The sequence below is a fragment of the Lynx rufus genome, unplaced genomic scaffold, assembly GCF_022079265.1.
Source record: "Lynx rufus isolate CCGP_SWC_20201006 ecotype Redwood Valley unplaced genomic scaffold, mLynRuf1.p SCAF_5, whole genome shotgun sequence".
In the NCBI taxonomy this organism is placed as follows: domain Eukaryota; kingdom Metazoa; phylum Chordata; class Mammalia; order Carnivora; family Felidae; genus Lynx; species Lynx rufus.
In genome coordinates, this window is record NW_025814867.1 from 145,368,990 (window position 1) to 145,396,798 (window position 27,809).

Here is a 27,809-nt window from a genome sequence, read left to right on the forward strand (position 1 = left end):
TGTGGGGAAGAGGGGGGCAGAAAACAGAAGATGGGGCGGTGGTGGCTTTGCTTTTTAAATAAATATATATGCAACAGGGGTGCCTGGGTGGCTCGGTCGGTTGGGCGTCCGACTTCGGCTCAGGTCATGATCTCACGGTATGTGGGTTTGAGCCCCGCGTCGGGCTCTGTGCTGACAGCTGGGAGCCTGTAGCCTGCTTCGGATTCTGAGTCTCCCTCTCTCTCTGCCCCTCCCCTGCTCATGCTCTGTCTCCCTCCCCAAAATAAATAAACATTAAATTTTTTTTTTTAAAAAATACATGCAACATAGGCATCCTGCATTATTACAAAAGCACATTTCCAGAAAGTGGAAATGAGTTCGTTCTGAGCACCTAGGAGAATGATAAAGAAGTTTTCTACCCTGCATCCTCTCCTGAGTAAAGTGATAGTTTGAAACCCGCTGTGTGACCACAGATACCGCTGAGCCAACACATTCCCACGTACCTGACTTTCAGGCTTTCACTGTCTGTATTACGGAGGTCAAATGCTCAGGGTCTGACAGACCCAGATGGATGGTGTATAAGGTAATAGGAATGATTATGGGTAATCCCAAGAAGCGTATAACAGGGAAGCTTTTGTTGGTTTTTTTGTCTGTTTTTGTTTTGAGAAAGAGAGAGAGAGAGAGAGAGAGAGAGCATGCATGCATGGGGAGGGGCGGGGGGGAGAGAGAGACAGACAGACAGACAGACAGACAGAGGGAAAGAAAATCTTAAGCGGGCTCCAAGCTGAGCGTAGAGACCACCACAGGGCCCAATCTCACGACCCTGAGATTATGACCTGAGCTGAAATCAAGAGTCGGATGCTTAACTGACTGAGCCACCCAGGTGCCCCAGAACAGTGAAGTTTTACAGTGGGCTACCTATTACTTACAGGAGGGCTGCTGAGACAAACAAATGAAATAATAATATTTAGGGTAAGATGATAGGAAAAGTTTCCCTCCAGAGACAGAAGCTGCAAATGCTTCCCACCTACCTAGGTCCTCACCGAAATCTTTCAACAGAAGAAAAAAATTGTGTTTGCCATCTGTTTCTGACTGAGGTGGGAGGAAAAGAGCAATGAAACTTCATGGGGTCTTGGTTAACAGGAACAAATTCACTTGGCAACCTTACTGTCATCATTAATAAACACTTTGTGGACACTCTCAATAAGGCTGACACTTAAACCGTTTTCTGGAAGTCGGACCCAAGGAGCAACCTCACCTAAGAAGCTTGTGGTTCCTGAACCCTCAGTGGGAGAGACAGACAGCCCCCTGTCAGGCACCAAAGATCTTAAGATGGTCCTGATGAAGAGTAGAGAGGTTCTCATCACGCCTTAAATGCTGCTGTGCTGAAACATTTATACAGATGTACAGAGAGCAAAAAATAACAGCTGTCTAGGTACCTCACTTAGAGTGACACAGCAAGGACAACAAAAGAATGGTAAATACAGCAATGGTAATGAGGCCGATTCTTGGCACCTTCCCCTCCATCATCATCTTTGTCAAACTTCTTTAAGTTACAATAATGTCTTGATAATTTTAAAAAATGAAAATGGCACGTGCAACAGATAAAACTTTTAATGGTCTTACTTGCACCCAAGGAGCCCTTAGATTGGTCAATAAACAGTTACCCTAAAATGGTAGACCTGAGGGTCTACCATTTTGGTAAAGATTTCTCAATTACAAGCCCTCACTAGTCATGGCTGCTCTAACGTAAAGGCAAAATCCTAATGAATTAATTGATCCTGATGAATTAAATCTGATCATCAGAACTCTCAAGAAGAATTTCCTGCTCCCCAAATATCTGCAGGTTGAGCAAATTTACCATGTTCACAATACATCTTTGTGCAAAAAGAATTCCAAGTATCAATGAATATGTTAACACAGCAAGTCCAAATATTTGTCCTGCTACAGACTTGTAAAACATTCAAGAGAAAACTTCCTAATTCAAGAGAAACTCAGTTAGGGAAAAATTTAAGTGGTACCAATTTGTGTTCCAATGTGCATTTGCTTAAGTAACTCAGAGAGCATTTGATTCATTTTGAGGCAATGTAGCCACAAGTTATACCAGAAGATAAAAATACCATAGAACAAGTATTAGTTTAGTTGGCATATATTTTCTTTTAATTTGCATCCACTTCAAAGGATGAACTAGCAAACACAATGTACTTTTTTTTTTTCCAATAAATAGTTTGAGCCAATTACAAGAGATAATAACATGATCTTTTAATCCATCAGGGTTTTCTCTTCCAATTCAGTCAAACTTCTTGGGGAAACATAAAAGTTACCACATATAGAAATCCATGCAACACACACACACACACACACACACACACACACACACACACACACAAGTGCTATTGCAGAATTTCCAAAGATTGATCTTCCTCTTCAAGGTGACCTTTCTTTTTTTTAATGCCAATGGTTTTTAGAATAATCAAAAAGTCATAGGCCAATACAGTGATGGCATGAAATAAAACTCATCCCATGGTCACACATGAATTGTATCAGTGAGTATGAATGAATGAATTTTTTGCAATTATTTTGGTAATTGCAATGATCAGAATATATCGAAAACCCACAGGCCAACGTGGTTACCTGCTATAGTTAGCAACAATCATTTTCGTAACATCTATAACATGAACTGGACATGAAATGTAGATCTTGAAACATTTACTGTACCAGAACTTGACTGGTGCTCGGATGGCAGATGACAAACTGATGTGAAAGGATGTGGATCAGATAGAATAGGAAAAAGAATGAGCTGAATGCAAGAGACAGAAGAAAGAGATTGATTATTAAATATTAGAAAAAGCATCCATCACCGACGTTGAGAATGACAATAAAGAAATAAAAGACAGACATTCTGACAATCACCTTTTTTTTCAGTCCCTCCTCCTCCAAAGAGAAAAACACTCACCACTAATTAGATCATTAATAACATGTGGCACTGTTACCCCATTATCTCTTTCCCTCTTAAGAATAAAATTGGCTCCACTAATTACAATAAAGTGTTTTCCAAAGAAGGAGCCAGCTTTAGAAGGCACCTGGTTCTCAGCACACTATATAATTTATCCTACATGGGTGCTTTTCCAGAGACCATCAATTTCTTCAAGTGCATACAAAAGTTTTCCATTTTTAAACTCACGACACTTAGCTTGTTCCACACCACATTGTTTTTGTCTTTATTTCCATGTTTGGGGGAAAAGAGTTGAGGACCCAAGGGAAAATTGGGCGGGATGACCTTCTGTTGTTAGAGAGAGGGATTTGTGCCCTCACGATGCCATCAAAAACCTTTCCAGCGATAGATATAAACACTTTATGCAGGGACAGGTCCCACTTGCTGTCCAAAGATGGTCTCTAGTTGTCGTGACAATACCATTCATCATTCTCTTAGTTTCTATCAAAACAAAGCTTGAAAAGTACCTAAAATTGGGCCCATCACTATTTTCCCCACTCATTGTTCAAGTTTCCACCAATCAATGGTCACTGGAAAACTATGACCTACCCTCTGATCCCTAATTGCATCCAAGGCCAATTACACAGGAGGCGCTTAAGCAATGCTATCCCCTTGGAAAGACCTCCAGGGTTTGGCTTTATTAAAAAACAAAAAACAAAACAAAAAAAAAAACACCAGAGTCCTACTTTTGACACCTTCAGCTGCAGTTCTGAGAACGACTTCCACAGCTCTGCGGAATATTAATGGGTCTCTAAAGAATCGTGCTAATCTATAAATAAAAGAATGCAGAAATCCTCAATAGACTAATTTTGTTAAGTAATTAAAATGAAAAATGTGAACAGAAATACCATTATCTTCAAAAAGCTGGAATTCACGTACGTGAAGGATTCGAAGCATGTAACAGAGTATCATTTATTTTTAACACCTATGTGGGGGCTGAGTTTAGCTTTGTCCTAAAACAAATGGCCCTTCTACATTTCTTCCACATAAGGCTTATTTGAGCCAGACTGTTTCATTTCTCCCACTCATATAAAGAGCCATATTTTTTCTTTACAAAGGCCCTAGTGATTTGTTTTCTTTAAAAAATTCCGAAATTGCTGATTGCGGAATTACAGCATTGAGGTACTTGTTCTGGTAGTGAAATAGATTCAGTCTTTATAAACCATTGTGTTGAGTGAGGAGGTCCTAAAAATGTCACTGTATCCATCCAACTTCTTCTAGGACAAAATTATGATGGGAAGGTTTCTGCTTGCCCTTTAGTGGTCCTGGGGAAAGCCATCACGCTCTCTAAAAAATATATTCTGGATGCTTCTGACCCTAATGGACCATCCTTCCTGATGACCACCCTGTCGCAGGAGAGGATACAGGCTCAGAGCAACCAGGTAGATGTGGGTTCAGTCTCTCCTTTGCAACTGACTGCGTGCAACGTGAGTGCTGGGCCTGGAGCTAAGGCTCTCTGAGCCTCACTTTCTCCATCTGTACAATGGGCAAACATCATTTCCTCCTCAGACTTGACAGAACTCCTAAATAAAACTATTAGTGCTGATACTTTTGGACAAGTAAAAACAAGCACACGAAAAAGGCTCGTTTCTTTCTCTTTTCCTTCCCTCACTCCAGGCAATTCATCTGGTGCCCTTCAGGGGGGTGAAAAATAAAACCACGTTGACTTTGGAAAAGAATCGGAAGTTTCTGCAGCTTAGAAGTGACAGCAGAGAAAGTGAACTCAGGCATTTGTCACATACACATGCATAGTAAGAGGCTAATTATGTGTTTACAGGAAAGGGAACTTCCCATCACGGAGATCAAACATATTTATTTCAGTTTTTCCCTACCCATATGGCTGTGGCATCAGTTACTGTCAAAGAGCAGGTTACACACAGTACACATAATATGATGCCACTAAACCTGTGTGTGTGTGTGTGTGTGTGTGTGTGTGTGTGTGCCCGCGCGCGCACAAAACAAGTTAGGCAAATGCCAGAATGTTTACGGTGATACTTCTAGACCTTGTAGGGGTGGCCTTCATTTTCTTTGCTCTTCACCCAAATTTTCTAACATTTTTGCAATGAGCATATAATTCACTTATTTCAAATCTATGAAACATGCATATTGAAAGAAGCTATTTAAAAAAAGAATCCCTCTCCTCCCAAAGCCCAAGAATTCACTTCCACTTAGTATGCATATGATCACAGAGGAAATCAAAGCTGTGAGAGGAAATGGAGGTACCCTTCGAAGCGCCTTCCTCCCTCACACGTCTCTGAATCCTCACGCGTGCCACAGATGATTCCTCTGGCCCACTCTGCTCCTCTCAAGGAGGCAACCCCCAATACCTTCATACCTTACAGATCAGCTCCAGGGTGTCCCGGGCAGTGTCCCCGGGCCGGACGACCGTCAGGGCTGGCTGATTATTTGGCAGACAGAACCACGATGGTGTGAAATACTCGTGGACCCAAATGTCACAGTCGGGATTGTGCTGGTGGACGCTGGGCAAGACCATTTCTTTCTCCCTCTACGATAAGAAATGAAGTTAGTCGGGCAGCAGTCATCAGGCTTTGCTATCCGGACTGTACACGGAGATTCACTGTCTCCAGGAAAATGGCCCAGAGTGGAAATGGTAGCACTGGTCAGGGACAGAGGGGGATGTTCAGAGAGGAAACTATTGACAAAGGAGCTTTAATGGGGGAAGGAGAGATTTCTCAGATGCGAGGCAGACCTTTCACCCGGTCCACAGCATCCACAGGTGGGCACTGTGTAAGTGGGGGAAGGGTGGGGGGGGAGGGTACTGAAATTTGGAAGAAGGAAAGAAATGGATCATTCATTCAGCTCAGCTTTCTTGCTAGGATTTCCCCCACAAATCCACCTTGAACAGGGAATTCCTACAGCAAGAATATCTACCGTGTGGGTTATATGTTTCAAAAGCAACAATGAGGCCCCAAGGAAATTATTAAAGAAAAGATGATGTTCTAGCACTACACGTTTACAGGGAGCATCGTTTCTGTGCTTGCACTTGACCTCCAGCACAGCTCTGGGAGGGAGACAGTTCCGTTTCCCAGACAAGGCTCAGAGAACCTCAAAGCATGAGCTGTGTGGCCTTTTTAGGCCATTGCCACACTCCATCCTCTTCCACTACTCAGCCTGAGGGTCAAGGAGTAGTGTCATGTTTATAAGGATGGGAAAAGATGTACTCGTTCAGCAGCTGGGATAATCCAAGCAAGCGAAGCTAAAACATTCCATGGAACAATGAAATAGGGGCCAATTTCTTTGAAATAAGCAAATAAAGAATGATGTTAGGGGAGCCTGGGTGGCTCAGTCGGTTAAGCACCCAACTCTTGGTTTTGGTGCATGATCTCACGGTCACGATCTCTTGGTTCATGGTTTTGAGCCCGGATCAGGCTCTGTGCTGACAGTGTGAAGCCTGCTTGCGATTCTCTCTCTTTCTCTGCCCCTCCCCTTCTCTCTCAACATAAATAAATACACTTAAAAAAAAAAAAAAAGAATGATGTCAGATTTCAGCAATGTAAAAACAATATTGATGGGCAAGATGTACTAAGACAAGACTTGATTATTGGTTTATAACCAGGCCACTGATCAGTAAATACAAATCTATAGGTTACCAAGAACAAGGCTGGTATTAGAAAATTACAAGAAACAATTTTTCAAACTAAGGCTGATAGGTGGTAACGTCATAGCTTCTATTCAAAAAAAAGAATGAATCCGAGAATGGGGGAAATATTTTTGCAAAGGCTACTAACTAAATTCAACCAAGAAGACAATTTCAGCTCTGGCTTTGAATGATGTCACTTTTGTGGATAAATTGAACCCCAAGGAAGGGATTGTCAAAAAGCAAAAAGCAATCAACTTGGCTAAATCCCATGAACTATAATTGGAATCTTTTTATTGTCCCCATGTGCCATATTAAATAAGTGCCCCTTAGCACTGGATCAACTCAAGTTTTGCATCTAAACTGCTGTTTGAGATCAAGGCACTCCAGCCAAGAAGAAGAATAAAGAAATATCTCAGAGAAATGGACAAACAAAAGGGGCAGAGAAATCCAAAGGAAAAACATGTGCAGGTTCCAGGATCTGTGTGCTCTGTGCCTGGGGTCCAGGATCTGTGTGCCTGGAGAGGCTATTCCAACATTAAAAGGGAACTAGTAACAGTATGCAAGATGAGTTAGCTAACTTCAGAAATGGCTTCATTAACATCAAAAACAATGCTTGTGTTGCACGTAGGTACAGTGATTTAATTTCATCAGATTTCATCAGAGACAGAGTTTTTCAGAGAAAGGGGCACGGATGGGTATTTCCAAGGACAGCTGCATTCGTATCTACAGGGACATAATCCAGGAGTAGTTCGAGCACAAAAGTGACAACAGGCCTGTCCCTGGCCACTCCTCTCCCCTCACCCCTTCCAAAGGCCAGAACTCCCCGCTGCACTCTGTTTCAGAGGCTCCATCTCGAACACGGGGCTGTGCTACCGCTGACCGCCCCTGCTTGGTTGCACAGCAACCGAGAGCTGAACTCTCTGTCATATTGATCCTGAGCCCAAGAACCGGGGGATCATTCCAAGGTCACGTTATCAACAACAGAACCCCCTGAACAAAGAGGTTACTGGTATCACTGTTAGGGTCTTTAAAGCTTGGGATGTCCATTTAAATTAGAGGCTGAAAAAAGTAGCCCAGAGGAAACAAAAATCAATATTCTTCATGGGCTTTCAATCAGAGCAGTGTGACCACCCCTTTTAAATCCAGGCACAAGGTTAGAACAAGTCTGTGAATCTTTAATTGAATACTTGTCTTCAGGAGGCAAAAGCATTTTTTTTTTTAAAGAATATACTATCAGAACAGTTCTTTGAATTAATGGGAACAACACAGCATGTGTGGGCAGAGAGGGAGGGCAGTACGAACTCACCTCTTGGGAATGGAAGTTGTAGATAAAAGCAATTGGCAACGACATAAGATATTCAGCTCCCCAGAACCCAAATTTCCTCTTATATTCTAGATGGAAAATGATACATCCAAATGATAAGTATTGAAAATGTTATGTTGGCAGGAGAATGTCCTTATTGTTACCAAGTTTTAAGCATAAAATGCTTGTCCACCTTTTACCGACCTGTTACATAACTTTAAAGATTTGATCATTTCAGCATTTAATACAGTCCACTTAATTTTAGGATCCCAAGAAACCAATGCATTGTGTAATGTTGACACATTCGCGGTACTTTTAGAAAAGGAATGGGTTTATTTTTACCTTGCCATCTGGAACAGTGTCATCAAATATTCCCTCTAAAGATTTCTTTACAGCATCACTTCCCTCACCGAACACCTGCATATACAAAAGTATCATCTTAAAAAGGCCTGTCGGCAAGAGGGCAAATGAAGCATGGGAAGGGGGATGGAAAATGAGCGTGGCTCTTGGAACACATGACAGAAGTCTCCAGATCCTCCTATATCAGCTCCATAAATAGGGAACGTAATTCATGGTAGCAGACCAGGAAAAACATGATCCTCTATCTGGATCACTTCCCATAACTCTAACAAACTCAAAAGAAAAAAGAAGAAGAAAAGAAAAAGTTGGCTTCTAGATCTGGATAATTCATTTTGTTGTAAAGAAAATAAGCTTTTGCAAAAGCAATGGACTAGATTTGCTCACATTGAACAGTTTCCACAATTCCCTCACATATACAATCAGATATTCATCAACAACTAGTTTACTTTTCATACTCTGCTGAGCAGAACCTGAGACTATCCATTTATAGTGCTTTCCGTAACATCCCAGAAAAGGTTTTCTTAATTAAAGAAAAAGAAAAAAAAAAACAACAGAAATTTGTCTGTTCTTTGAAATTAAATGAATTCTGTTCAGTAGCCAAAATCTAAACATGTCGACAAGAGAAAGTTTTATATTCTGGCTCTAAACCAGCCAGGTACTATCAGGATAATACACATGATTAAGAAAAAGCCTTTCTCACGATGCAAATGAGATAGATAGAAACACACCATTTGTGTCCATTTCAGAGTCCTGAATTAACAAGTAGATTTCTGTTGGTATGCTCATGGCTAAGTAGGAAGTTTTTATAAACCCTCACTTTAAGAGACAGGAACAAGAACTGCTTCGAGGAAATGGTATCGTCCTTTGATTTTTGAAATACGTTAAAACATTCTCTTGGACCTCATTTAACTTGAGGCATCTATTTCAGCAGCCACGGACTCTGACACAAGCTGGCGCTGATAAAGTTACCACCGCAGGAGTCAAGGCTTGTGACAGAAAAGACGTTCAAACCCAGTTCCCAACTGCCAAGTCCTGGCATGTATTTTAGTGGGTGCTCTGCGTCACCTGCCATCACAGGAGGATTCACACAAAACGCCACCACCACCTGCCAAAGGGAGGGGAGAAATCCTAGTGGCGAATGTCTTCCTTCTGTACGTACGTTTCGTCCAGAGACATCAAGTCTCATGCGTGAGTGTTTTGATAAAACAGTGACTTTCCTCCACACCGTTTCTTCTTCAGGTTTACACAGAAGCAAAACCTGGTAGCAGACTTGATGCTCTGCCTTCTCCAAAGACCACAGACCAAACGGCATGAATGCTCAGTCTGAGGCTCACTTATCACCTGCTCATCTGGTCTCCTGCAACGTCCATCAGCGACACAGAATACCCACGTTTAAACAGTGGGTGTGGTGGTCAGTTAGGAACGTAGGACGTCACTTTTCAGGACTGTCTCTTCTAAATTTCAGTTCTTGTGTAAGCTAATGGCTGGAACTGTCAGAACAAACAATGAGGGATCTTTTTATCAAATTAGTCAATCGGCTTCTCACTTTGCATAAGGGCACAGAGTGAACAGGTCAAACTGGGAATCCTAGCCATGACCTCCAACATGCTCAGTGCTTCACTTTTCGGCCACCATAACCCATGAATCCAACATTCTCCTTCTCCTGAAAAGACCAAGACCCATGTTCCTTCAGTCCCTAAAACACGAGCAAGCAGTCCTGGAGCCACTTGCTTCACAAAGCCAAAGAAGAATGACAATGACAATGGAGAGAAGTTCCTAGAAGTGACTCTAGCAGGATGGTGGTCTTGGCTAAAAGGGATAAAAAGGACAAGGCCACAGCATGTGGCTATCAGAGGACTGACCCTGTGGTACACCTCTCGGTGATGCCATTCGTGAGGTACCGAGATCCCCTTTGAGCCCCAGCATCTGGGTAGAAGGGCATCATGGCACTGGTGAGGACTCTCAGACTCCTGATTTCTCATACTGGAAGACAAGGGAACTCCCCATTTTATGTCAACCCCAAAAAGCTAATGGCAGAGGAGCAATCTGACCTCCCCGGAGGCCACCTTTGATCCAGCACCAGAAGCAGCTTAAAGAGCCCTGTGCTCAGGTGCCCACTTGGCTTCATCAACAAGCCCCGCTTTTTTCCGAAGACTCAGGATGAATTGTGCACTTTCAGGAGGTCTGTAATTAGCCAGGGTTTGCAAAGGATGCAGGTGGGAGACTGGAGCTTGGTGATAGACTAATAGCAGAGTTCAAAGTCATGAGTACACATTAGCTATTAAAAGCGTCTAGTATAACCAGCGTCTTTGTGTCAGTGAGCTGATTCGAAATACCACCCAGTACCAATAAATCACCACACATGCACATGCATCCCAAGTTGAGGTGGCCATGGAAGCAATCTGTGCCTGCTCTTTCGCCCACCCTGGAACCCACCTGGTTGATGCTGGGGCGTCCCTGCTTCTTTTTGGAGGTAGTGTCCAGACCCCAAAGGGAAGAAAACCTGCTCCTTCGCTTGCTTGCGGATCTGGACATGGCCTGAGTACGACGTCTCACTCCGGTCTCACCAGTGCGTGCTGCCACCTGAGGTCGTCGAGGAACAGCATCGACAAGAGAAATGCGTCAGGACCGCTCACCTCTTCCTCAAGGTCCCTACGAAGTTACACGCCCAGGGAGCATCCCTCTACTTGCTAGAGGTATGCTGCCCGTTCGTGAATGACTTAATAAAGCCAGTTACATCTTCAAATTCATAAAAATTTTAAAAAAGACCAACCATACCTCCATCATGCCAGCCCATCACCAAAGCATTTAATCTGTGACTCCCATATATTGGGACTTTGAGGGCTCTTCATGGAGTCCAAATATAATTGAAAGGTTGGCAAACTGAACCACTGTCTGAAACCATCAGGAAAACAGTAATATATAAAATAACAACATGACGCGTATGTAATGTTTCCAAGAATTCAATGCCCTTCTGGTCACAGGATTGAACTCTAGCAGCAAGATGAGCTAACCATACGATCTTGAGATTCTCCCTAAATGCTCTAGAGCTGTTTCTACATTCTAGAAGAATGGTGTCTGAGTGTCGGCAAAAATAGCGAAAACAATACCTCTTGGTTCCTGTGATTCCACATGAAATCTAAGTGTACCAATTCTTCTAGTTTTCTCAGAACGACACAATTTCCTTCGTAGGGAAGTGATGGTTGTCCCCCTATATCATTCTCCCTCTAGCTCAGTCAGAGAAACCCCACACGTAGCTGAGCACATGACTACCCAACGCTGACTTATTTTCCTTTGTAGCAGGACATGGGCCTGTGACTAACTTCCAGTCAACGGGAGCTAAGCAGAAGGGCTATTTGTCATCTCCAGGAACCGTCCTTAAGAGGAGGGAGGGATCTCCGTTATCTTTCACTTCTCTCCTTCCTGACAAAGGAAGGTCCGTGGGTTAACTCTTCTAGGACATTCAGACAGAACCCTTTTCACGGTTTTTAGAACAAGAAGATGGACGGGACCCAAGTCCGAGAAAATGGTGAAGCCACCTTATTAGCCTTACATGTCCCATGTTTAGACACAAGGGAATAAAAGTTCTATTTTGTTTAAAAAAAAAAAAAAAGCAGTGGGGAGCAGGAGCTCCACTCTGTTGAGATATTTGCAAGATGCCAACAGCCCAGACAAATATTTCAGAGAGGAACACCCCAAGTTCAAATCTGCTTCTATACAAACTGCTCAAGTAGACACTGAATCTCTGTGAGGATCCCACAAAGTCCTTCCCAGGCCAACATTCGTGCTCACAGTGTATCCATAGGTTAAAAGCAAAGTCCCAGGAACTTGAGGGAACTTCTGCCAGGAAATCTCAATAGGCCACCCACAGGCTCTCCTTTCAAATAAGGGAGTGCCAGGAGGTACAGCGAGTCAGACTTGAAATGAAACCTCCCCACCCGTCCTTTGTTGCTGGAGATGAGTCTTGGAACCTACTTGTCACAGATTCCCACACGGGCAACTCCCAGTGTGGTGGGTGCCAACTGGCATCAGACTGGGGGATGAAACCCCGTTGGGGAACAAGAGGGGCCCCCCAGCTGTCAGCACGTTGGTTAGAAGGCACGCCTCTCTGGGGTTTTCAGCACTGACAGGGTAAATACCCTGGACGCTCCATGAGTAGACTGGCAAAGACACTAAAAAGGAATCAGAACAGCTTCCCTGCAAAGGTATTAGAGGGGGAAGATTTTGGTCCCAAATGAAGATAGGAAGATGAGGAAGCGGTCTTATATTTTCCGAGCTTGAGGCATGTAAAAACGCAGCATCCAACACCACGTTAGAGAAAGAGGTCTAGACTAGGATTGTGCTCAAGGGGATGAGGGGGACAAAATCACAGACCAAAAGACACGTGTTTACTTTAAATAGATACACATTTTCTCTTCCCTATTTTCATCACTTTCTGAGTCAAAGGTAAACAAAAGCTGCAAAAGGAATAAATTAAAATGTGCTGACATACATACATGCACACATGACGATTTCAGTATCAGATAAGCTTATCATCACAAAATGAGGCTAGGAACCACTAAATAAGTGGTGTGAAAGTTAAAAGTCTGAGAGGAAACAAAAATGCCTATTCGGTCTCATTATTTGTATATCTACTTATAAATAGATAAATCTATCTGTAGATCCACAGACAGCTACAGGCAGTCATATACAAATATATGGCTGTTGCATCACTGTTTATATATATATATATATATATATGTATTATTACCTTGTTCACTTCCTTCATAGCATACATCAATACCTGCACCTACCCTGTCTATTTAACTGCTTACTCATTTATTATGCATCTCCCCCCATAAGAATCTCCAACAGGAAAAGAACTCTGAGTTGTTTGCTGCTATAACCCTAATCATAGGAAGAATAAATGACATATGCCAGGCCTCACATGTATTTGCTGATTCAATGAATAAAATACATAAACCAACATCACAAAGCAAAAGCAGAGGGAAGCCTGGGTGGCTCAACTGGTTAAGTGGCCGACTTTGGCTCAGGTCATGGTTTTGTGTTTCATGAGTTCGACCCCACGTTAGACTCAGTGCTAACGGCTAGGAGCCTGGAACCCGCTTTGGATTCTGTATCTCCCCCTCCCTCCCCCTCCCTCCCCCTCCCCTGCTCCTGCTCTGTCTCAGTGTCTCTCTCTCTCTCTCTCTCAAAAATAAGTAAACATAAAAAAAAAAAAAAGCAAAAGCAGAAATCCTACATATAACATGGTCACAACAGTAATTCTTTACAATTTTAGAAAGACAGAGTCCAGCAGAGAAACTTACACAACGTAAATGTTCTCAGTTACCGGCTGACCAGTTGGTTGAGTCTGTTTAACAAATGGGCCCTTCACTAGGGGTTCTCACAGTAACTATGCTGCACTGCTGGGGGCCCTGTAAACTGCAAAAGTAACTGCTACCCCCAACACAATAATGACTCAAAATAAGCAAAGGGATTTACAGGGGGGGAGAAAAAGCTGGCAAAAGAACTAGCAGACAAGAGCTCAAGAGTTTCTCAATGATCTTTGCCCAGACAATGCCTCCCTTTGTGGCCAGAACCTGATTACTCTATCATTCTGCTCATCTGTGCAAACAAGAACAATGATAACCTTCTTTCAAAGAGTACAGCGGGGACCCTTCAGTTAATTACTGCAAATCACTGAGCATTATGGGAAGCCCTCCTGGTGAATGGGGCTTAAATTGTAGCCCAAATCTCCCCGCCCACCCCCAGCCCGCCTGCCCTCACACCTCCTCCTCCCTTGCCCCTCACTTAAAAGAAGAAAAAAAATAAGTCTGGACAAAGGCTAAATTGAAACATGTTTCAATGGGGGGTGGGGGGGGGGACCTCTCTGGGGTCAAATGACAACGAGTAGAGGAAAAAATAAGTATCTAATAAATCGGACTGTAAAATTCCCTTCCTGGGATCTCCTGCAGGAACCGGAACAACAAACAGGGGCAGACACCTAAGCGGCCTGCTGAACTTGTTCTGTGTGAAGTGAAACCCCTCGTGGAAAAGAGAAGTTTGTGAGGACACACGGGCATATAGACACCCAGACTCACACTGCAGCTGAGGACGGTGGGGGGCAAGGAAAAGGAAGCTGCACATAAGGACTTAAATACGCTTCTTAAGGGGCGCCTGGATGGCTCAGTCGGTTAAGAGTCTGACCTCGGCTCAGGTCATGATCTCACGGTCCGTGAGTTTGAGCCCCGCGTCAGGCTCTGGGCTGATGGCTCGGAGCCTGGAGCCTGTTTCCGACTCTGTGTCTCCCTCTCTCTCTGCCCCTCCCCCGTTCATGCTCTGTCTCTCTCTGTCCCAAAAATAAATAAACGTTGAAAAAAAAAAAATTAAAAAAAAAAAAGTCACTGACCAAAACGCCTAAATTACTAACCCTCCCATCCCTATCTTCAGCTGGCCAGATTTTAACAGTCTGCCCATCCAAATAAAAGTACACACAAATCACAGATATTGAGATAGAGGCAATTAGAAGGTCTGAAGATAAGTTATGGAAGGATAATAATAAAGTTAGCTCCAATGGCTTTGAAGAAAATTAAGGCAAGAGCTCTCTTACAAAAATGTCACTTCAATCTACGACATTCTTACCATGCAGTAGACAAGAATTTTATTATTATTATTATTATTTGCAGAATATACAAACTGAGATTTGGTCAAGTTACAAATTGGTGTCTGGGTCTCAGAGAAACAGTCCTAGAGCCTCAAACTCAAAAACATTTGGAAGACTTATTCATCACAGCACACTGACCCATTACTAAGGAAAAAAAAAAAAAAAAAGCACTTAACAGCTATATGAAGAGGTGGGAGACCAAGAAAGACCAAGGGAGACCAAGAAAGACCAAGAGCTGAGTCGTAATTAGCAGAACAAATCAGGATGCCAGTTTTAATAAGTCCAGAAATTGGTTTAAGACTTCTTTAAAAATGTAAATCTACCCCTAATTATCTGAATGATGACGCTAATCTATTTATAAAGAATACAAACGCCTTTGACTGAATTGCAGCTCTGAATTCAATTGAAGGGTACAGCTGAAGAGGGGAGGCAAGCCAAGCCCAGCAGAGCTAAGGTTTTCCAAAGCAGTTTCTGGAACCTGAGACTTAACATTTAATTCCACAGCAAATGTGCTAAGGTGCAGTACATTTTAAGTGGGTGTTGACTTGGATGGGCTGAAACCATGTTACTCGCAATAGCAATTTTTGAGAAGAAAGGAGCCAAACGTACATAAAGCTGTTCGCAATTTAGCAAGTACATAAAATTACAGATTGCAAACACACAACACAACGATGCAATCTGCCGTTCCGGAGGTCAGATGCAAATTCTCCTTCCCAAGCAAATACATATGTTGGGCTAGAAAATCATGGAAGATCTTTACTTTCCTCAAATGCAGCAGGTACAGTTATGACTGTAAAGAACTGATTTCTGAAATTACAGTATTTAAAAATAAAATGAAAGGAAGATCACCAAAGAGATCTGTGTTCAATATATGGGGTGTGTGTGTGTGTGTGTGTGTGTGTGAGAAAGAGAGAGAGAGAGAGAGAGAGAATGCATTTCCGTATGAGAGAGCTCTCCGCTTAACATTTCCATAAGGTTAATATAAAAAAAAACTGTATTTGGATTAAAACCAGAACACTGCCTAAAGAGGACATCAGTTACGAACAAACACTACATGCAGAGATCTCTTAAGATAATACCTTTCCTATTTTCTTTGCACAATAATTTAGGCCCCATCAAGAGAGGCTTAAGGAATACATTTCAGAACAGACTCAAATGAAGATCTGTACCCACCGCAGAGGACGTGTCAGAAATCCACACCCAGCAGTGAACTAGAAAAACACTTCAGCGGCTCCTGTCAAGTCCTGCTCAGGATTAATAGTAAAGAGAAATATTTCTTAAAAACACACCGGCTTCGACTCACCAGGGCATGGAAGGATGATACAGAGAAGATTCCAAGGCGGCCCATTGCCACTTTCGTTGGTCGGCTTGCAAAAGCAAGTAGCCTTTTGGGGTTTGGCAGTTCCCCACCTTGGAGGCTAGCTAAGTAACAGCGGTAACGAAATAGGTCCATTTGGAACTGCTCGAGATTCTGCTCCCAAACGAAGATCTACGGTGGTGAAAATATGGAAAAAGGAAAGGCAAGGAAAAGGGAAAACAAGTGTTAACAGTCATCCCACACAAATGTTACAAAACCACACGTTGTCAAGGTATTGATTTTAATCCTAAGGGGTAAACCACAGGTACCCCGAATTTCTTAGGGAACAGCATCTCAAGTATCACTGTTTTCGTAGCTTACACGTTTTTTTCACAAAGACCCACAGTCATAAATTCGGTCTGGTAAACAGAAAGTATATGTCAGCTGCTCTGTGTCCTCTGTACAATGTCATGTTTCTGGGCCTTCTAGGCCATCAGCTCCAAGCTCTGGGCCACAAACCCAAGGGAAGTAAAATCTGCAGGGTTTCTACCACTGGAGAATTATAGGACTTACCAGGAGATGACCTTTCATAGGAAGACAAAGAGAAAAAGAAAAGGGAGGTGAATTAAAGATCAGAGCCCAACAGCTTTTGGGAACAGGGGAGTGGCACATGGCCCACGGTGGGAGGCAGAAAACACTAGAAGGTGAAGACCCAGGCTCTGGAATAAATTTCCAACCACAGAGTGTGTCCAAGATATTTCCTCGCTTTTCAGAGTGGCAAAACGATACCTACTTCCTAAGACTGAAGTGATATTTAGATGAGATAATGCAAGAATAAGCTTGGCACAGGATGTGGTATATAGCCAAGGCTCAGTGATGTTAACGGTGACGTGGACAGTGGTTAATGGCCGATGTCTACTTTTTACTGTGACTTATGCATGTTCACAGCACTGTTCACAGCGGCCAAAAAGTGGAAACAGCCAACATGGCCCATCAACGGACAAACGGATAAGCAAACTGTGGTGAGTGTGGGCAACGAATCATAGCCGTAAAAGGGAATGAAGAACTGACTGATGTCCCCTACGATGTGGGTCCATCCCAAAGCGTGACGTGAAGTGAAGGAATTCAGACGCAAAAGGTCACATGTTGTGTAATTCCACTTGTATAAAAACATCCGAAATTGGGGAATCCGTAGAGGCAGCATGCCAGGAGCACAGGGGAGCAATTTAACAGGTATGGAGTTTCCTTCTGGGGTGAATGACAACATCTGGGAACTAGACACAGGTTGTGGTTGCTCAATACTGTGGACGTATGACATGCAACTGGATTGTACGCCTTAACATGGTTAATCGCATGCTATGTGAATTTTGCCTCAGTGAAAACAAAGACAGCGCCAGGTAACAGAGGGAGAGAAACCACGGGAAACCAGCTGCTGGCCCACACCATCCACTGTTCCATTCCTGAAACTCACTGATTCCCACGATGATTTCCTAACCGTTAAGACAAAGTTTCAAAGCGCAACTGGATGGCTCATCGCGGACTTTGAAACAATTGAGTAGAAGGCACAACCTTCCTGTTACCTCGTGACGGCTTTCTTTTCTTAGCATGAAATATACTTACTTATGATCCTGTACTGCAGCTACGCACACGCTTTTTCAAACACACTCCACCTTGCCGAAATTGCCTAAATTTGCATCTCCCCACAGCGGAGCTCACCCGTGAACCGGACAAGGTGGGGAAGGAAAACCAGCAGACGTGGCGATGACAGAGATGCCCCAGAATAGCACAGCAGTGGTGGTGGGAGCGGGGGCAGGCTCCTCTATTAGATTTCTGTCTCCCGTTCATGTAATATTGTTCCCTTCAGCTCGTAACAATCGGCTGCGAACGACGGGTGAGGAACGCTGACAGTCACAATAAAGAATTCAGCAGCCCGGATGACAGGCTGACAAGATAAGCAATGACGCTCCGTGATGCCAAGACGTGGAGGCACTTGAAAGACCCATAACGATCCTGCCCAAGTCGAAACACGGAAGGACGATTACCTGATCTAATATAGTCTTCTTCTTCTTCGAATCGGTGACCGAAGACAGCTGCATTTCGCCCATTTTCTTCATCTTCTCATCCATATCAATCTTCTGTTCCAGTTTTTTGATCTCGGACTTCAGGAGCCGGAGCGTGTCCTCTTTGTGGTGATGTCTCGCCACGGCAGCCGCGCAGGCAGAGTGGATGGCGGTGATCCAGTTTTCCAGCTCCGTCTGGCTGGTGGTCTGTAAGGGGGAGTGGGGGGGGGGGGGCAAGAAGAAACAGCCGCCTCTTAGGTTATCGGCAGTGGACCAGGGGCGTTTCAAGAGAAGCAATGGCATGGAGTCAAGGTGACGGGTCTGGACACCTCATGAGTAAGGCTAACCTTCCTGACCTCCTCCTGCAGACAGTACATTAGGCCTTAGGCCAGACGAACTGCACCCACCCCCAGCCCCCAAGAGCTGTCTGGAAGGAGGCCTCCTCCGTGTCTGCTCACTCTGTGTACTCCCTGAACTCACTTGTTGGGATGGAATGATCGTGTGCATCTCCCCCAAATGCAAAGGTTAAAATTCTCACCCCCAGAGTGGTGTTAGAGGACGAGGCCCCGGGGAGAGGATTAGGTCATGAAGGCGGGGTCTTCATGCAGGGGATTAGTGCTCTTATAAAAAGGCCAGAGAGGGGCGCCTGGGTGGCTCAGTCGGTTAAGCATCCGACTTCGGCTCAGGTCATGATCTCACGGTCCGTGAGTTCGAGCCCCGCGTCGGGCTCTGTGCTGCCAGCTCAGAGCCTGGAGCCTGCTTGGGATTCTGTGTCTCCCTCTCTCTCTCTGCCCCTCCACCACTCATGCTGTGTCTCTCTCTGTTTCAAAAATAAATAAATATTAAAAAAAAAATTAAAAAAAAAAAAAAAAAAGGCCAGAGAGCTAACTAGTCCCCTTCTGCCGAGTGAGGACCCAGCGAGAAGACAGCATTTAGGAATCAGGGAGCCGGCCTGCCCCTCCCATGCTGCCACCCTGAACTTGGACTTCCAGCCTCCAGAATGTGAGAAATAAACGTGTCATTTATAAGCCACCTGTTTATTTATTTATCCATTTGTTATAGCAGTCCAAATTAAGACGCCTGTATATGTGATAATCCTACACAAAGAGCTTAGTTTCTAGTTAACAGGGTTGCTACGAAGCAAAGGTCAGTTTCCAGAGAGGGATGTGTGGTTCCAAAGTGGGAACGAGGCCAAGGGACGTTACTGGCCAAGGAAGGCACAACAGCCCTGCCCCCAGTGAACTGCTGTGACCCAAATCCAAAGGCCCTATGCCAGAGTCAAGCAGCAATGACACGACTAGGGTTGTGGAAGAAGTTCAAGGCAGCCAGATGCAGTATTATGTTCGGAGACACACGGGAGTACCCAGGAAGAGGGGCCACCTGGCAGTGAAGAATGGCCAGGTCACTTTAAAGAAAATGGTAACCCCCAAAAACACACAAGCAACCTCCAAGTGACTCAAGGTGCTCTGAAAGGCAAAAGTCAAAATACAGCTTGGGGGAGACAGTTCATCTGCAGAAACACACGATCACTAAGACTTTAGGAACCCAGTCAATTGAGTATTTATAAGTAAGGATATGCTAGAATGTTCCGGGTATCCCCTTAAGCCCAGAGAGGTTTAACAAACACTCAGAAATTAGATCACTGAAGAAAAGGTCTATTCAGCCACTTCAATACTAAAGTAACAGCCAACATCATTTTCACACACAAAACACTCATTTTTTTTCCTCTCTCTCTGATGCGTCTTCTCAGTTTCCAAACTCATCTGAGCAAAAGTCTGCAAACAAAATTCCACCAGCAGGTCCCTATCGGCCTATTACTCTGTACCGACAACCAAAGACCACCCCAGGTGTCTACATTATTTCTGAATTCCATCAGTTTTGTATTCCACAAAGAAAATGGCAACAAATGTTACAAATGGCATCAGCCAAAAGAGCCCCGACACACTGGACAAATGTAAACAATGTGGCCGTTGTTACATTTATAACAAAACATGTGCCTCTGTCTAAAGAAGATTTCCATAAGCTAGACATCCTCATGAAAAAACAGCAGAGGGAAGCAAATGGAATCATTTTGTGAAAACTGAGTGGGAGAAGAGGAGATAGCAACACTGGAAATCAGAGGTAAATACTTCTTGGCAGGGGTGGGGAGGGTGCCCGTGTCTGTATAGGAGACTCATCTTTAAGGCTTAATTAACTTTGCTTCAAATTTTTAATGTATATCTCCTCTTAGAAAGTCACTGCCTTACATTTTATCTTGGTAGATCACTCTAAAGTAACTCAAGAGGGGCGCCTGGGTGGCTCAGTCGGTTGAGCGTCCCACTTCGGCTCAGGTCATGATCTCGCGGTCCGTGGGTTCGAGCCCCACGTCGGGCTCTGTGCTGCCAGCTCAGAGCCTGGAGCCTGCTTCGGATTCCGTGTGCCCCCCTCACTCTCTGCCCCTCCCCCACTCATGCTCTGTCTCAGAAATAAACATTAAAAAAATTTTTTTAAATAAATAAATAAAAAATAAAGTAACTCAAGAAAAATTCAGAGTTCCGGGTCCTCCCACATAAGATAAATGCCCCAGGCTTGCTCCCGCCTAGGACAAGGTACAGCGTTGGACCTCGGAGTCTCTCTGTGCCACAGCATCAGTGCGTTTCTTTACTAAAAAGTGGAGTTATTTTTCCTCTTTCTTTTTTTTAAATGTGTTTATTAGGGAAGGTATCAGCTCAGATGGAAAAAGAATCTCGTAAGGATTCTTTGCTAAAAGGAAGGCTTCCAGGAAGAAAATACCAAGTGATGGCAAAGATATGGAGCAACCAGAATTATGACGCACTGCTGGCTGCTGGCTGGAGAAGTAACTGGTCTACGTGCTTCGGAAAGCTCTTTGAAGCTACCTAAAAAAAGGTGAATATATGCATGCCTCGCGACCCCAAAAATGCACTCCTGGGTACATGCTCAACAAAAATGCATTCATATGCTCACCAGAACATAGGTACCAAAATGTTTATAGCAGCATAATTTGCAGTGGGCCAAACTGGAAACTATCCAAACACCCGTCAACCGCAGAATGGAGAAAGGAGTGTGGTAGAATCACACAATGAAATACCATACAGCAATGAGAATGAAAGACTACAACCTGAATAAATTTCACACACTGAGGACAAGAAGCCTGACATGCAAGAATATAGACTAGGATTCTATTTATATAAAGTACAAAAATGGGCAAAAGCAATGCGAGAAGTCAGAAGAGTACCTCTTTGGTAGGTGTCGGGGGCAGGGTGGAGAGCAAATGGAAGAACCCACAAGCCACGGGGGGCGGGGGGCTCTGGGGTGCTGGCCAAGTTCAGCTTCTCGGTCCAGGTGCTGGTTATGTGCATGTATGACGTGGGTGTACGAGCTAATCAAACACCATCAAAAGGTGTACTTTTCTGTGTGTTCTACTTTAAGAGAAAGTTTTTTTAGAAAAACACTAAGATATATTACCCTAAATTTACATCTAATTTCTCTGTAGCTATCCCCCAAAATAATATATTTCAGATTCCATTTTTCTTTAAAAGGTGTCCCCTATAATTTTGCAATGGAAGTCCCAAACAGCACGACCCTTTCGCAGGGCTATGTCTCTGTCGTCCATGGTGTCAGGCAGTATCTGATAAAAATAGCTGCTTCCTTGAGCTGAAACATGCTTTCTCCTTGGTACATGCAGCTCAGTGGAAACAAGGAGCTTTTATAGACTTTAGGAAAGATGGTGTTTTCACCTATTACAAAGGGACACTGTTGGGAGCGTTTCAGATGCCATCCGTGCAGAGGCGGCATGTGCTACTGAGGAGGAGAGACCGTGTCTCCTGTAAAAATAGCAGGTATGTGGATGCTTAGAGCGAGGTCAGCATCCACCCCACCCCTGCCACCGCCAGCTGCCCCTCGCCCACCTCTGCCTCCATTAGAACCCTCCACTCCCTTGGGGTGCCTGGGTGGCGCAGTCGGTTAAGCATCCGACTTCAGCCAGGTCACGATCTCGCGGTGCGTGAGTTCGAGCCCCGCGTCAGGCTCTGGGCTGATGGCTCCGAGCCTGGAGCCTGTTTCCGATTCTGTGTCTCCCTCTCTCTCTGCCCCTCCCCCGTTCATGCTCTGTCTCTCTCTGTCCCAAAAATAAATAAACGTTGAAAAAAAAAATTAAAAAAAAAAAAAAGAACCCTCCACTCCCAAACTCCTCCCGCCCCAAGGCACAAAGAAAAGGAAATCCCTACAAGTCTGACATAAGATGTGAAGAATTGATGGAAAGAGCTGAAATTCCCTGATACAGGTTCTGCTTTTTAAGTTACAAACTTTAATTTTATTTTTTTTTAATTTTTTTTTAACATTTATTTATTTTTGACATAGAGAGAGACAGAGCATGAACGGGGGAGGGTCAGAGAGAGAGGGAGACACAGAATCTGAAGCAGGCTCCAGGCTCTGAGCTGGCCGCACAGAGCCCGATGCGGGGCTCAAACTCACGGACCGCGAGATCATGACCTGAGCCGAAGTCGGACGCCCAACCGACTGAGCCACCCAGGCGCCCCCCAAACTTAAATTTTAAAACAAAAATATGCCTCTAGAAGGGGCCCAGGGCAATTTTATGAATGGAGAAACCAAAGCTCAGAAGAATGAGGGATAACACAGTAATTTATTATAAACCTCGATCTCTACCAATTCTGTGCTCAAAAAAAATTTTATTAAATATGCTACACTGCCCCTGAACCCCTAGTTCTCAGCAATTACCCCAAAGCCTGGGCCCCCACAGTGTCATTAGTGCTATACCTGTAATATTTGGAGCCCCCCCTAAGGATGTAGGGGGATAGAACTCTCCTGCTCCCTTTAAAGTTCGGTGTGGCCATGTCACTTGGTTTTGTTTTTTGTTTTTTGTTTTTTGTTTTTTTGGCCAATGCATTTGAGGAGAAGCGGCATGTGTCATTACAAAACAAAAGGCTGTGGGGCGCCTGGGTGGCGCAGTCGGTTAAGCATCCGACTTCAGCCAGGTCACGATCTCGCGGTCCGTGAGTTCGAGCCCCGCGTCAGGCTCTGGGCTGATGGCTCAGAGCCTGGAGCCTGCTTCCGATTCTGTGTCTCCCTCTCTCTCTGCCCCTCCCCCGTTCATGCTCTGTCTCTCTCTGTCCCAAAAATAAATAAACGTTGAAAAAAAATTAAAAAAAACAAAAAAACAAAAGGCTGATTTGCCCCCATTCTTGTCCCTCGGCTTACAGTCATGGAAGCATGTGTCGAGATGAAGCGTCTGTCAGCCTGGGTCCCTGAAAGTCCAGGATAAATACAGCTTCATAGCCAAAGCCCATCAGACAATGAAGAGGTGTGGTAAGCCATGGGGGTATGAGGGTTGCTCCTTTCTACAGCATAACCTAACCACCGTGACTGATGATGCACTAGCTATGCTCAAAAACCCTTCTAAAGAAATGCTTTTAGAAGAGTCTATAGAACACACTTTTAACCTCCGAGAAGAGCCATAATCTGATAGGTTTTATAGAGCAACAGCCTTTTCTTCTCTTTACTTAATGGAAGCAGGGTGCCAGGCCCCTTCTTCCCTCCACCTTTGAGGGTCTCTGCCAAACTCAGCCAAGGGCAGCACAGACTCCAATCTGATGCCTTAGAGTTTATGTTTACACCCCAGTTAAGAAGTGGAAAGAAATCACCTGGCTGGCTCAGTCGGTAGGGCGTGTGACTCTTAATCTCAGGGTTGTAAGTTTGAGCCCCACGACAGGTGCAAAGGTTACTTAAAAATAAAATCTTAAAGGGGGTGCCTGGGTGTCGCAGGCGGTTAAGCACTCAATTTCAGCTCAGGTCATGATCTCACAGTTCGTGGGTTCAAGCCCGCATTCAGCTCTGTGCTGACAGCTCAGAGCCTGGAGCCTGCTTCGGATTCTGTGTGTGTGTGTGTGTGTGTGTGTGTGTGTGTGTGTGTGTCTTTCTCTGCCCCTCCCCTGCTTTCTCAAAAATAAAATAAACATTAAAAAAATGTTTTTAATAAAAAATAAAATAAAATCTTAAAAAAAAAAAGAAGTGGAAAGAAAGGAAACTGATACTAGTCAATGAAGCTAAACATCCTTTGAAAGATGTTTATTTACTTTGGGTAGACCAGCTATCCTGAAATTTATTTATTTAAAATAAAGAAAGATGGTGATTGCCAGGGGCCAGGGGAAGGTGGGACTAATGAGTTAGCATTCGGAGTTTCGGGTTTGCAAGACGAGGAGAGTCCTGGAGATGGACAGTGGTGACAGGTGTACAAAGATGCGAACGTACTTAAAGCCACTGACCTGTACATTTAAAAACAGGTAAGATGGTATGTCACGTATACTTTACCACAACTAAAATTTTAAGGAACAAACAAAAGCACCAAACCCCATAACCTAGAGAAGGATACACAGAAAAGTCTGATCACCGCTTCCTGAAAAATTTATCCGTCATTCGTTCTAACCATTCGGCATGCCTCGAGCCTCCAAGCTTCTCTGAAACCTGTCGGTGGCTGAAGGCAGTTCCATTAGAGAGAACTTTTGCTCCTGCTGCCCTGTATAAACAACGCAGCAGTCTCAGCCTTTCTCTATCATTAAGCCACATCTATTTCTAAGAAGCGCAATTCACTAAATGAGCTTTCTGAAAGGGCTTGTCCATTCCCAGGGGCATACACAGAGAGGGTGGGCTAAGTCTACCTGACTGCTGTCAACAGCGAGTTAAGTAGACAAAACTCTGGACAGTTCGTGGCAGTTTATAGGCTTAACAATCCAGAGCTGCTCACAGCAGATCACCAACTTGATAGAATGTTTCCCAGTGTGGACTCCCCACGATTTAAATTCTGACATGCTAGAGAAAGCTTTTCAAAGCCGCTACCTTTGCATTACCTTGCTGAAGCAGGCAAGTTTAATTAGGGACATCGGGTCTACTAAAGGGCTCTCTGTCAGAATCCAGTGGTTAAAAGGGCAGGAAGGAGAGACACCCCCCTCCCTATGGTGGAATCCTCTTGACTTCCTCCACGGTCATCAGCTTCAATTAAACAAACAGCAGCAGACAGGTAGCAGACGGAATTTTATGATTCTTCCTCTGTCTTCTAGAAATGATATGAAAACTGTATAAAGTTCAGTGAAGGGAATATGCAAAGTTCTTGCCAACAGAGGGATATAATCAGAAAAAAGAAATGCATTTTGCCTAAGAGCCTCTTTGAGTGCAGAGTTAAGATGCACTTTATGTATTCATTATGTATTTAAATAGATCTAGCTTCAATTATCCAACCGAATGGAGGGTACTCAGTGATTTCAGATAATCAATGGTTTACATGAATGGCAGGAAAAGGGAAATTCATTTTAAACGAGAGAAATACTAGGGAATATATGCCAGATCTAGGAAACTAAAGTTTCAGATAATTTGAGTTTATAGGAGCACAGGAATAATTGGAAAGTAGATTGAACTTAGGGAATAAAGTTATATGTTTTTAAAAGGTTAGTTGGGAATGAAGTTCCTGTATGAATTCTTGAAAGTCTTTTCTTTCATTATTTCTCTCTTTAACATATTCTAGAATTCTATTTATACAAGGCTTAAGTAAGCTATCACTTTTTAAAATTTCCTTATGTAATCTCTACACCCAACGTGGGACTTGAACTCACAACCCTAAGAGCAAGAGTCACATGCTCTACTGACTAGGCCAGCCAGGTGCCCCAGTAAGCTATCATTTTTAACACGTGTAAAGAGAACAATATGGGGCTTGCCTCATCCACTGGAAAAAGTCATAAACTGGGCACTCTTCCCTCCCTACCCCCCAATCCCTCACCTCTCTACCCCCTCACTCACCCAAGGTAAATTCTTTGGGGAAGAGAGGCTCCAAACTCTGGGAAGACAGGCACAAAAGGAGGAGGAGACCTTTTGCTCCAAACAGGGGAATAAATGGGAGCCTGCCCAGTTAAATGGCAAGGGCAGGACGCATCTCTGGCAAAGCTGAGTAGCCCCACAGAAAAGGCCAACAAATACTGTCAAATGGACACCCTCAACAAAAAGGTTTTACCATCTGTTCATGCTATAAAATCCCCCAGTAGATGGCACAAACAATATCCAAGCACTTTTTTGATATTTCACATTTAAATATGATCAGATAATGAAGAATCACCATTTGATGAAAGCCTCCAGCATGAAAGGCAGAGACTAGAGCACACAGAAGAAAATACATCATGAAAAAAAGAGAAACAAAGCCTGCAGCCACATTTCCTCAATATTCAGTAACATCCCCAAAGATGGAGACACAAAAGAATCTAAAGCTATAAACAATAAACAAATGCACAGGTTACACTGAAAAAGGGATGATAAGGTAGAAAGGAGGGAGGAAGACAAAGGGAGAAAAGGAGAGAAGGACAGAGGGAGAGGAGAAAAAGGAAAGAAGGAGGAAGGGTAGGAGGGAAGGAAGGAGAGGGAGAGAGAACAAGAAAGGGAGGGAGGGAGGAAGAGACTGGGAGAAAGGGGAAGGAAGGAAAAGTAGGAGGGAGAAGGGAAGGAGAGAGAAAAGGAAAGGAAGAGAGACAGGGAAAGCTTTTAGTAATAAAAAAAGATAACTAAAATTAAAATCTCTTTGAGAAATCATAACCCTCGTGATAGAAAATTATCCTAAAGCTTCAAAAGAGAAAATAAAGCACACACAAATTATTCAGAAATGATAATAAGTGAACAAAGCACATTTTCCAACCAAAATTTCAAATTACTCAAAGATTATTCAAGTAAAAGGTAGAATAAAGACATTTTCAAATATGAACCATTTTGTAGGAAATTATTACAGGTTTGTTCGTTAATGAAAATAAAGGAGAAAAAAAGGATAACTTGCAATCCAAGATTCTAACTAGGATGGTGAAGGAAAATCCAAGGTAGCTATTATGCCTGTGGCCTAGAGAGCAAACAGATTGGAGCAGGACAATAAAGGACCTGGGATAGGTGGTCTCCAGGGAACAAAACAGTACTAAGCAACTAGGTAATAAAGTACAGATGTAGAAAATACTGCTAAGTAAGTGTAAAAGTAAATAAATGGAGCAGAAAAAAAGAGGCAGGCATTAACTACAGGAAAAAAAAAACCAAGAAGTTGTTCAAGAAAGGAAATCAAATGATAGTATACTAATTGGCCCAGCAGCTAATATTATTTATATGGTCATAGCATGGAACACCCTAACAGTGTAACAGAGACTATTGATTTAATCCTAAATGTTTATATAACTATATAGGAACATGAAGAAAGGAGAATTCATATATAATATAGCTAAATATTCATCTGTCATCACAGAAAGTCAGTAGTTAATGTCCAAAGTTAATTTAAAAATACTATAAACATGTTAATGAGAAATGAGGGTAAATGCAAGGGGGAAAAGAACAACTAAACAAAAAAAAAAACCTAGCTAAAATAATTGAACATAGTTACTTTGGGGGACTGAGGCTGGGGGAAGAGGTTAAAGAAGGATAAGAATTTCACTCTTAATTTTTCTTTTTTTTTTTAATTTTTTTTAAACGCTTTATTTATTTTTGAGACAGGGAGAGACAGAGCATGAACAGGGGAGGGTCAGAGAGAGGGAGACAAAGA

The 27,809-nt window shown here is 43.4% G+C and overlaps 1 protein-coding gene across 3 annotated transcripts in view; it reads right to left on the reverse strand.

The window, feature by feature from the left end:
• Positions 1 to 27,809, reverse strand: part of TIAM1 (TIAM Rac1 associated GEF 1) — a 208,228-nt gene that overhangs the window by 78,951 nt on the left and 101,468 nt on the right. For 2 of the 3 annotated variants that reach the window (XM_047100047.1, XM_047100048.1), the window contains exons 6-10: positions 18,224 to 18,448; positions 16,188 to 16,373; positions 10,675 to 10,821; positions 8,221 to 8,295; positions 5,310 to 5,480 (exon numbers count right to left, since the gene is read on the reverse strand). In XM_047100047.1, coding sequence (XP_046956003.1) covers positions 5,310 to 5,480; positions 8,221 to 8,295; positions 10,675 to 10,821; positions 16,188 to 16,373; positions 18,224 to 18,448 — 804 coding nt within the window. The remainder of the gene's footprint in view (positions 1 to 5,309; positions 5,481 to 8,220; positions 8,296 to 10,674; positions 10,822 to 16,187; positions 16,374 to 18,223; positions 18,449 to 27,809) is intronic. The other variant, XM_047100050.1, reaches the window with a different exon arrangement.